The 12,192-nt window shown below is 42.1% G+C and overlaps 1 protein-coding gene across 3 annotated transcripts; it reads right to left on the reverse strand.

The window, feature by feature from the left end:
* Positions 1-3,666: 3,666 nt before the first annotated feature.
* svip (small VCP interacting protein) lies at positions 3,667-11,605 on the reverse strand. 3 transcript variants are annotated; one of them, XM_087782618.1, is made up of 5 exons: positions 11,080-11,605; positions 9,744-9,794; positions 9,338-9,396; positions 7,728-7,841; positions 3,926-3,947 (listed from the first exon to the last, which is right to left on the reverse strand). In XM_087782618.1, exons 1-4 carry the CDS (start codon positions 11,137-11,139, stop codon positions 7,760-7,762), a joined length of 252 nt encoding a protein of 83 aa, XP_087638744.1. In that variant the 5' UTR covers positions 11,140-11,605; the 3' UTR covers positions 3,926-3,947; positions 7,728-7,759. The 3 variants fall into 3 exon arrangements, with proteins under 3 accessions (XP_087638743.1, XP_087638745.1, XP_087638744.1); XM_087782617.1 differs by lacking the exon at positions 9,338-9,396 and having other exon boundaries at positions 3,667-3,947; positions 7,715-7,841; positions 11,080-11,589; XM_087782619.1 differs by lacking the exon at positions 9,338-9,396 and having other exon boundaries at positions 3,667-3,947; positions 11,080-11,575.
* Between the last annotated feature and the right edge of the window lie 587 nt (positions 11,606-12,192).

Genomic DNA, 12,192 nt, shown 5'->3' on the forward strand with positions numbered 1-12,192 from the left:
TCATCCATGAGAGACCCCTGAGAGGAGACCACCTCACCCATGAAAGACCCCTGAGAGGAGACCACCTCACCCATGAGAGACCCCTGAGAGGAGACCACCTCATCCATGAGAGACCCCTGAGAGGAGACCACCTCACCCATGAGAGACCCCTGAGAGGAGACCACCTCATCCATGAGAGACCCCTGAGAGGAGACCACCTCACCCATGAAAGACCCCTGAGAGGAGACCACCTCATCCATGAGAGACCCCTGAGAGGAGACCACCTCACCCATGAGAGACCCCTGAGAGGAGACCACCTCACCCATGAAAGACCCCTGAGAGGAGACCACCTCACCCATGAGAGACCCCTGAGAGGAGACCACCTCACCCATGAGAGACCCTGAGAGGAGACCACCTCACCCATGAAAGACCCCTGAGAGGAGACCACCTCATCCATGAGAGACCCCTGAGAGGAGACCACCTCACCCATGAGAGACCCCTGAGAGGAGACCACCTCACCCATGAGAGACCCTGAGAGGAGACCACCTCACCCATGAAAGACCCCTGAGAGGAGACCACCTCATCCATGAGAGACCCTGAGAGGAGACCACCTCACCCATGAAAGACCCCTGAGAGGAGACCACCTCACCCATGAGAGACCCCTGAGAGGAGACCACCTCACCCATGAGAGACCCCTGAGAGGAGACCACCTCACCCATGAAAGACCCCTGAGAGGAGACCACCTCATCCATGAGAGACCCCTGAGAGGAGACCACCTCACCCATGAGAGACCCCTGAGAGGAGACCACCTCACCCATGAGAGACCCTGAGAGGAGACCACCTCACCCATGAGAGACCCTGAGAGGAGACCACCTCACCCATGAAAGACCCCTGAGAGGAGACCACCTCATCCATGAGAGACCCCTGAGAGGAGACCACCTCACCCATGAGAGACCCTGAGAGGAGACCACCTCACCCATGAAAGACCCCTGAGAGGAGACCACCTCATCCATGAGAGACCCCTGAGAGGAGACCACCTCACCCATGAGAGACCCCTGAGAGGAGACCACCTCACCCATGAGAGACCCCTGAGAGGAGACCACCTCACCCATGAGAGACCACTGAGAGGAGACCACCTCACCCATGAGAGACCCTGAGAGGAGACCACCTCACCCATGAAAGACCCCTGAGAGGAGACCACCTCACCCATGAGAGACCCTGAGAGGAGACCACCTCACCCATGAAAGACCCCTGAGAGGAGACCACCTCACCCATGAAAGACCCCTGAGAGGAGACCACCTCACCCATGAAAGACCCCTGAGAGGAGACCACCTCACCCATGAAAGACCCCTGAGAGGAGACCACCTCACCCATGAAAGACCCCTGAGAGGAGACCACCTCACCCATGAAAGACCCCTGAGAGGAGACCACCTCACCCATGAAAGACCCCTGCGGCGTTAAATCAAAGTATAAACTTCAGAGTTAAATATTCTTTTGTGATTATTATGTTTCGACTGTTTTTAAAAGATTAAAGTCACGTTTATTGACACAAATAAAGATAAAACATCACTTAAATATTTAAGTGGAAACATTCGTGTCTGTTAATAATTCACAAGTTATCTCGAGACACTTGAAACAAAACTTTCTTCGTGTCTTTATCTTTATTTACTGATGACGAACGTTTCAGTGACGTGACGTCATAAGTGCTCCAGGCGCCATCATGCGGCCGCTCAGAGAATTGTTCGTCACTGACGAGATTAAACCTCGAGTTTTTGTTTCCAGTCACGTGACCAGAGAAACTCTTCTAAAACATTTGTTATCTTGATGACTTTTATTCAAACATTCTTTCAAACACAACCAGCTGTTCTTCACTCGTTCATGGATCCACGTCATCAGACGTTCAGAAGTATTTTATTTCTATCAACGTCATGTGAAGCTTTTTCAAGTCATTTCAAAACATCAATAACAACTTTTGTTTTGCAGAAACATCTTTTATTGAAGCAAACAATTGGCTGAAGATGTCAAAGCTTCCAGAAGCTCCAGGTTTGAGGAGAACTTTAAGAAACAATCAATCATCTTCAGTCATGAAGAGACTCAGATGTTCCTTCAGACCTTCTGTGGAGATGAAGTGACACCTGAACGATTGAAGACTGAAGACGCTCACGTGACATCATCACATGACATCATCACGTGACATCATCACATGACATCATCACGTGACATCATCACGTGACATCATCACGTGACATCATCACGTGACATCATCACGTGACATCATCACGTGACATCATCACATGACATCATCACATGACATCATCACGTGACATCATCACATGACATCATCACGTGACATCATCACATGACATCATCACATGACATCATCACGTGACATCATCACATGACATCATCACGTGACATCATCACGTGACATCATCACATGACATCATCACATGACATCATCACGTGACATCATCACGTGACATCATCACGTGACATCATCACGTGACATCATCACATGACATCATCACATGACATCATCACGTGACATCATCACATGACATCATCACGTGACATCATCACGTGACATCATCACATGACATCATCACATGACATCATCACGTGACATCATCACATGACATCATCACGTCATCATCACGTGACATCATCACGTGACATCATCACATGACATCATCACATGACATCATCACGTCATCATCACGTGACATCATCACGTGACATCATCACATGACATCATCACGTGACATCATCAGTTGTGACATCATCACGTGACATCATCAGTTGTGACATCATCACGTGACATCATCACATGACATCATCACATGACATCATCACGTGACATCATCAGTTGTGACATCATCACGTGACATCATCACATGACATCATCACATGACATCATCACGTGACATCATCACATGACATCATCACGTCATCATCACGTGACATCATCACGTGACATCATCACATGACATCATCACATGACATCATCACATGACATCATCACGTGACATCATCACATGACATCATCACGTCATCATCACGTGACATCATCACGTGACATCATCACATGACATCATCACGTGACATCATCAGTTGTGACATCATCACGTGACATCATCAGTTGTGACATCATCACGTGACATCATCACATGACATCATCACATGACATCATCACGTGACATCATCAGTTGTGACATCATCACGTGACATCATCACATGACATCATCACGTGACATCATCACGTGATGATGTCACATGACATCATCACATGACATCATCACGTCATCATCACATGACATCATCACGTGACATCATCAGTTGTGACATCATCAGTTGTGACATCATCACATGACATCATCACATGACATCATCACATGACATCATCAGTTGTGACATCATCAGTTGTGACATCATCACATGACATCATCACATGACATCATCACATGACATCATCACATGACATCATCACATGACATCATCACGTCATCATCACATGACATCATCACGTGACATCATCAGTTGTGACATCATCACGTGACATCATCACATGACATCATCACGTGACATCATCACGTGATGATGACGTGATGATGTCATGTGATGATGTCATGTAATGATGTCATGTGATGATGTCATGTGATGATGTCACATGACATCATCACATGACATCATCACGTGACATCATCAGTTGTGACTCACAGACCATCAGAGTCACTTCAAATCAATTTAACTTCAAACAGATTCTTATCAAATGTTTAAACTTCGTTATTTTGGCAACAGTTCAGATCTAAACGAGATAAAAAGCTAAAAGTGTGAAAACAGAAGCAAAAGCAAATAAAAAGCAGCTCCTCGTCCTTCAAGTCGTCAGACGTTCACTGTTCAGTCCTTCGTCGTGTCTTCATCAGACGACCTCCGACCTCCGACCTCCGACCTCGTCAGCCGACCTGCCACTGAAGAACCAGAACTTCTCACTTCTCTGAAGAACTGCAACGACTCATGACTCAATGATTCAGTCATTTAATGACTCAATGATTCAATGACTCAATGACTCAATGATCCAGTCATTTAATGACTCAATGATTCAATGATCCAGTCATTTAATGACTCAATGATTCAATGATTCAATGATTCAATGATTCAACGACTCATGACTCAATGATTCAGTCATTTAATGACTCAATGATTCAATGATTCAACGACTCATGACTCAATGATTCAATGATTCAATGATTCAATGATTCAACGACTCATGACTCAATGATTCAATGATTCAACGACTCATGACTCAATGATTCAATGATTCAATGATTCAACGACTCATGACTCAATGATTCAATGATTCAATGATTCAACGACTCATGACTCAATGATTCAATGATTCAATGATTCAATGATTCAACGACTCATGACTCAATGATTCAGTCATTTAATGACTCAATGATTCAATGATTCAACGACTCATGACTCAATGATTCAATGATTCAATGATTCAATGATTCAACGACTCATGACTCAATGATTCAATGATTCAACGACTCATGACTCAATGATTCAATGATTCAATGATTCAACGACTCATGACTCAATGATTCAATGATTCAATGATTCAATGATTCAACGACTCATGACTCAATGATTCAATGATTCAATGATTCAATGATTCAACGACTCATGACTCAATGATTCAATGATTCAATGATTCAATGATTCAACGACTCATGACTCAATGATTCAATGATTCAACGACTCATGACTCAATGATTCAATGATTCAATGATTCAACGACTCATGACTCAATGATTCAATGATTCAATGATTCAACGACTCATGACTCAATGATTCAATGATTCAATGATTCAATGATTCAACGACTCATGACTCAATGATTCAATGACTCAATGATTCAATGATTCAACGACTCATGACTCAATGATTCAATGATTCAATGATTCAATGATTCAACGACTCATGACTCAATGATTCAATGATTCAATGATTCAATGACTCATGACTCAATGATTCAATGACTCAATGATTCAATGATTCAATGATTCAACGACTCATGACTCAATGATTCAATGATTCAATGATTCAATGATTCAACGACTCATGACTCAATGATTCAATGACTCAATGATTCAATGATTCAACGACTCATGACTCAATGATTCAATGATTCAATGATTCAATGATTCAACGACTCATGACTCAATGATTCAATGATTCAATGATTCAATGACTCATGACTCAATGATTCAATGACTCAATGATTCAATGATTCAACGACTCATGACTCAATGATTCAATGATTCAATGATTCAATGATTCAACGACTCATGACTCAATGATTCAATGATTCAATGATTCAATGATTCAATGATTCAACGACTCATGACTCAATGATTCAATGACTCAATGATTCAATGATTCAACGACTCATGACTCAATGATTCAATGATTCAACGACTCATGACTCAATGATTCAGTCATTTAATGAATCAATGATTCAATGATTCAATGATTCAATGATTCAATGATTCAATGATTCAACGACTCATGACTCAATGATTCAGTCATTTAATGACTCAATGATTCAATGATTCAACGATTCAATGATTCAACGACTCATGACTCAATGATTCAGTCATTTAATGACTCAATGATTCAATGATTCAACGACTCATGACTCAATGATTCAATGACTCAATGATTCAATGATTCAACGACTCATGACTCAATGATTCAATGATTCAATGATTCAATGATTCAACGACTCATGACTCAATGATTCAATGATTCAATGATTCAATGATTCAACGACTCATGACTCAATGATTCAATGATTCAATGATTCAATGATTCAACGACTCATGACTCAATGATTCAATGATTCAATGATTCAACGACTCATGACTCAATGATTCAATGATTCAATGATTCAACGACTCATGACTCAATGATTCAATGATTCAATGATTCAATGATTCAACGACTCATGACTCAATGATTCAATGACTCAATGATTCAATGATTCAACGACTCATGACTCAATGATTCAATGATTCAATGATTCAATGATTCAACGACTCATGACTCAATGATTCAATGATTCAATGATTCAATGACTCATGACTCAATGATTCAATGACTCAATGATTCAATGATTCAACGACTCATGACTCAATGATTCAATGATTCAATGATTCAACGATTCAATGATTCAATGATTCAATGATTCAATGATTCAACGACTCATGACTCAATGATTCAATGACTCAATGATTCAATGATTCAACGACTCATGACTCAATGATTCAATGATTCAACGACTCATGACTCAATGATTCAGTCATTTAATGAATCAATGATTCAATGATTCAATGATTCAATGATTCAATGATTCAATGATTCAACGACTCATGACTCAATGATTCAGTCATTTAATGACTCAATGACTCAATGATTCAATGATTCAATGATTCAACGATTCAACGACTCATGACTCAATGATTCAAAGTTTGTTGTCTTAACAGTTTAAACTCGAATCATTTTGTTTTCTTTCTTTTTATCCATAGATTTTATTTTGTGGTTTTAAATGTTCTCGTCTTTTTGTTTCTCATTATCTTTGCATCGTTTGTTTAATTTCCTCTATTATTATTATTATATTATTATTATTATATTATTATTATATTATTATTATATTATTATTATATTATTATTATATTATTATTACATTATTATTACATTATTATTATATTATTTATTCAGTGGTCGACGGTTTGTTCTGATGCTTCGTAAATAAAACACATGTCTTGTTCAAAAGATTTGATCCTCCTAGTGTCAGAACAGTGTAACTGCACTGCTTTAAATGCCAGAATACTTGTTTAATAAACGAGTTAAAAGTATTTGTTGCTTCTTCATTGAAACTTCTAAAGGTCTCTGAGAAGTTTATAAACTTCTAAAGGTCTCTGAGAAGTTTATAAACTTCTAAAGTTCTCTGAGAAGTTTATAAACTTCTAAAGGTCTCTGAGAAGTTTATAAACTTCTAAAGGTCTCTGAGAAGTTTATAAACTTCTAAAGGTCTCTGAGAAGTTTATAAACTTCTAAAGTTCTCTGAGAAGTTTATAAACTTCTAAAGGTCTCTGAGAAGTTTATAAACTTCTAAAGGTCTCTGAGAAGTTTATAAACTTCTAAAGGTCTCTGAGAAGTTTATAAACTTCTAAAGTTCTCTGAGAAGTTTATAAACTTCTAAAGGTCTCTGAGAAGTTTATAAACTTCTAAAGGTCTCTGAGAAGTTTATAAACTTCTAAAGTTCTCTGAGAAGTTTATAAACTTCTAAAGTTCTCTGAGAAGTTTATAAACTTCTAAAGGTCTCCGAGTTTATAAACTCTGACGTCCGTTTGGTCACATGACTCTGTGGTCGATGAAGATCATCTGAGTGTTAGTGTTGCTTCGACATCAGCTGATCAGTCGTTAAAACTGTTTTTGTATCGTAAACACGTGTTTGTACTCGTGACCTTGAACCGAGTCTTCTGAGCGACAGGTTCTGATCCAGACCCTGAGGTTCTGACCCAGACCCTGAGGTTCTGATCCAGAACCTGAGGTTCTGACCCAGACCCTGAGGTTCTGATCCAGACCCTGAGGTTCTGATCCAGACCCTCAGGTTCTGATCCAGACCCTGAGGTTCTGACCCAGACCCTGAGGTTCTGATCCAGACACGAGGAACTGACCTTCAAGCCTCCACCTCCAGACCCGGACGACGTCATCTCCTTCTTCTCCATTTCTTCTTGTTTTTTTCTTTTCCTTTCAACTGCTTCTGGATTTTTGACGCCGCGGTATGTTGTCTGCGGCAGAAACACAAGGTCGTGAACCCGAGTCCGCCTCGACTCCTCGTGTGTTTAGTAACATGCGTGTTGGGGTTCAAAGTTCAACCAGAGCCGTGTGGTCAAGAAGCTGAGCTGGTGGGGGGAGTCAGCCAAGAAGGAGGAGCGAGAGGAGAGTTGTGGAGTCATCGTGAGGAGTCAGGAGGTCATCTTGAGGGGTCAGGAGGTCACGTGAGGGGTCAGGAGGTCATCGTGAGGAGTCAGGAGGTCATCTTGAGGGGTCAGGAGGTCATCGTGAGGAGTCAGGAGGTCATCTTGAGGGGTCAGGAGGTCATCGTGAGGAGTCAGGAGGTCATCGTGAGGGGTCAGGAGGTCATCGTGAGGAGTCAGGAGGTCATTGTGAGGAGTCAGGAGGTCATCGTGAGGAGTCAGGAGGTCATCTTGAGGGGTCAGGAGGTCATCGTGAGGAGTCAGGAGGTCATCGTGAGGAGTCAGGAGGTCATCGTGAGGACTCAGGAGGTCATCGTGAGGAGTCAGGAGGTCATCGTGAGGAGTCAGGAGGTCATCGTGAGGAGTCAGGAGGTCATCGTGAGGGGTCAGGAGGTCATCGTGAGGAGTCAGGAGGTCATCGTGAGGAGTCAGGAGGTCATCGTGAGGGGTCAGGAGGTCATCGTGAGGAGTCAGGAGGTCTTCGTAAGGAGTCAGGAGGTCACGTGAGGAGTCAGGAGGTCATCGTAAGGAGTCAGGAGGTCATCGTGAGGGGTCAGGAGGTCACGTGAGGAGTCAGGAGGTCTTCGTAAGGAGTCAGGAGGTCACGTGAGGAGTCAGGAGGTCATCGTAAGGAGTCAGGAGGTCATCGTGAGGGGTCAGGAGGTCACGTGAGGAGTCAGGAGGTCTTCGTAAGGAGTCAGGAGGTCACGTGAGGAGTCAGGAGGTCATCGTAAGGAGTCAGGAGGTCATCGTGAGGGGTCAGGAGGTCACGTGAGGGGTCAGGAGGTCACGTGAGGGGTCAGGAGGTCACGTGAGGGGTCAGGAGGTCACGTGAGGAGTCAGGAGGTCATCTTGAGGGGTCAGGAGGTCATCGTGAGGGGTCAGGAGGTCATCTTGAGGAGTCAGGAGGTCATCGTGAGGGGTCAGGAGGTCATCTTGAGGGGTCAGGAGGTCATCTTGAGGGGTCAGGAGGTCATCGTGAGGGGTCAGGAGGTAATCGTGAGGAGTCAGGAGGTCATCGTGAGGAGTCAGGAGGTCATCGTGAGGAGTCAGGAGGTCATCGTGAGGAGTCAGGAGGTCATCGTGAAGAGTCAGGAGGTCCACGTGAGGAGTCAGGAGGTCATCGTAAGGAGTCAGGAGGTCACGTGAGGAGTCAGGAGGTCATCGTAAGGAGTCAGGAGGTCACCGGGGGGGTCAGGAGGTCACGTGAGGGGTCAGGAGGTCACGTGAGGGGTCAGGAGGTCACGTGAGGGGTCAGGAGGTCACACGCGTAAGTGAGATTGTTGGGATCAAACCTCGACACTTACCTCGAGGACACTTTTGAATGTCTCTTACGTGTTTGCAAGTGGCTTCTCTGTGTGACACGCTGCAGTGATGTGTGTGTGTTAGTGTGCGTCTGAGTCTGACACGACGACAACAAACATCACAACATGATCATAACTAGTTCTGTTCATCAAATACACAATCATTGTGTTCACTTGTAAACATCATCGACCAGAAGAAGATTCTTGTGACACAAATATAATCAACTTCACGACACGAGAGTCAAACAAACTCATGAAGTCTTTGATCAAGTCTCGGTTCAAACATCAACACAAACTTCTATTTTCAACATCTTTCAGGTCAACATGTCCATCGATGTCGAGTCTGATCTTCGTAACATTTCACGAGAGAAACTGCAGTTTCAGCTCAAATATAAAATGTTTTTTTTACCTCTTTCTGTCTTTTCTCTGCAGCCTCGGCCAGTTGTTGTCTCCGGACCTCCTGTGGAGACACACACAAACACACAACATGTCAACACAACATGTCAACACATCTTCACACACAAACACACAACATGTCAACACAACATGTCAACACATCTTCACACACAAACACACAACATGTCAACACAACATGTCAACACATCTTCACACACAAACACACAACATGTCAACACAACATGTCAACACATCTTCACACACAAACACACAACATGTCAACACAACATGTCAACACATCTTCACACACAAACACACAACATGTCAACACATCTTCACACACAAACACAACATGTCAACACAACATGTCAACACATCTTCACACACAAACACACAACATGTCAACACAACATGTCAACACATCTTCACACACGCAACATGTCAACACAACATGTCAACACAACATGTCAACACATCTTCACACACAAACATAAACATGTCAACACATCTTCACACACAAACATAAACATGTCAACACATCTTCACACACAAACACAACATGTCAACACATCTTCACACACAAACACAACATGTCAACACATCTTCACACACAAACATAAACATGTCAACACATCTTCACACACAAACACAAACATGTCAACACATCTTCACACACAAACACAACATGTCAACACATCTTCACACACAAACACAACATGTCAACACATCTTCACACACAAACACAACATGTCAACACATCTTCACACACAAACACAAACATGTCAACACATCTTCACACACAAACACAAACATGTCAACACATCTTCACACACACAACATGTCAACACATCTTCACACACAAACACAAACATGTCAACACACTTTCACACACACACACACACATGTAAACACACCTTCACACACACACATGTAAACACACCTTCACACACACACATGTCAACACACCTTCACACACAAACACCAACATGTCAACACACCTTCACACACACACATGTAAACACACCTTCACACACACACATGTAAACACACCTTCACACACACACATGTAAACACACCTTCACACACACACATGTCAACACACCTTCACACACACACATGTCAACACACCTTCACACACACACATGTAAACACACCTTCACACACACATGTAAACACACCTTCACACACACATGTAAACACACCTTCACACACACATGTAAACACACCTTCACACACACACATGTAAACACACCTTCACACACACACATGTAAACACACCTTCACACACACATGTCAACACACCTTCACACACACGTCAGAGATCCATTGATAATAACGGTCTCACTCACCGGGTCTGGCGTCAGCACCACCTCTTCAGCTCCACCTAAACACGACAAACACACTCCCATCCTTCAGCAGCTCAGAGGGAAAAACAATATTCGCTCTGATGCTAACACCTAGCATAGCATAGCATAGCTACAGCAGCGTTAGCACGTCAGCTGTTCGCCTGCAGATCTACAACATGTCGCTTCCGTGCGTGAGAGTCACGTGTTCGGTTCCAGCGACCCCTCTTGACACGAGAATCATGTGAAATAAAGAAGATTGTTGAAGAAATAAAGAAGATTGTTGAATAAATGAAGAAGATTGTTGAAGAAATAAAGAAGATTGTTGAATAAATGAAGAAGATTGTTGAAGAAAAACGCCCAGAGCTGCTCTCGCGATGATGCGTTCAAGACTCCGATGGAAACATCAAACAAAAAGCTCTTCTTCGTCTATTTTCCTCGTCAATAAAATCACAAATAACACTTAAACCCAAACCAGTTAAACCAGTTAAACCAGTTAACTTGCAACGACAAGTTGAGTTTATGAGTTTTTATTTCGAACATGAACGAACATTGTTGATCTTGAATGGCCCCCGGTTGTGACGTCAGAGTAAACAAAGGTCGAAGGTTGTTTACGATGAGACTTTTGTTACATTTGTTTTTATTTTGTTTTTATTCTAGAAATCAGCGAGAAAATGTTTATTTGTGTAACATTAGTTATGAACTTAAATATCAATAAAACATTATTTTATGAATAAATGCAATGACTTCTAGCGACATCTAGTGGCAACAAAAGGAAGTGAATCAACGGTTTGACAAACGACGGAATGAATGAATATATAAATATATAAATATATATGTATGTAGAAATATATATATTTCTACATACATATATATATATATATATTTGTTTAGTTTACTGACATCATATTTATTTATTCGCATCTGACTGTGAGTGAAAGAACTGTAGCAAGAGCTGAATTTATCAAATCAATCCTACATTGAGAAGCTTGAGGTTGATTTAAGTGACGTTGATGGAACTGATGTGACGTCACGAAGTACTTGTTATTGTTGGACCATGAGCTCAGAGATGTTTGGAACCTTCATTCTTCTGACTCTTAGCTCCGCCCACTCTCTCGG

This window comes from Callionymus lyra, unplaced genomic scaffold (assembly GCF_982586985.1).
Source record: "Callionymus lyra unplaced genomic scaffold, fCalLyr1.hap1.1 HAP1_SCAFFOLD_164, whole genome shotgun sequence".
Taxonomy (NCBI): Eukaryota; Metazoa; Chordata; class Actinopteri; order Syngnathiformes; family Callionymidae; genus Callionymus; species Callionymus lyra.

Bases quoted from the DNA above. Each gene is read 5' to 3' on its own strand.
- svip (XM_087782617.1), bottom strand. From the start codon at position 11,139: ATGGGAGTGTGTTTGTCGTGTTTAGGTGGAGCTGAAGAGGTGGTGCTG. The intron at 7,842-9,743 runs GTAAAAAAAACA...TTTCTGCCGCAG, and splicing joins CAGAGAAAAGACAGAAAGAG to ACAACATACCGCGGCGTCAA. The intron at 3,948-7,714 runs GTCTGGATCAGA...CTGGTTCTTCAG, and splicing joins CTTGAAGGTCAGTTCCTCGT to TGGCAGGTCGGCTGACGAGG.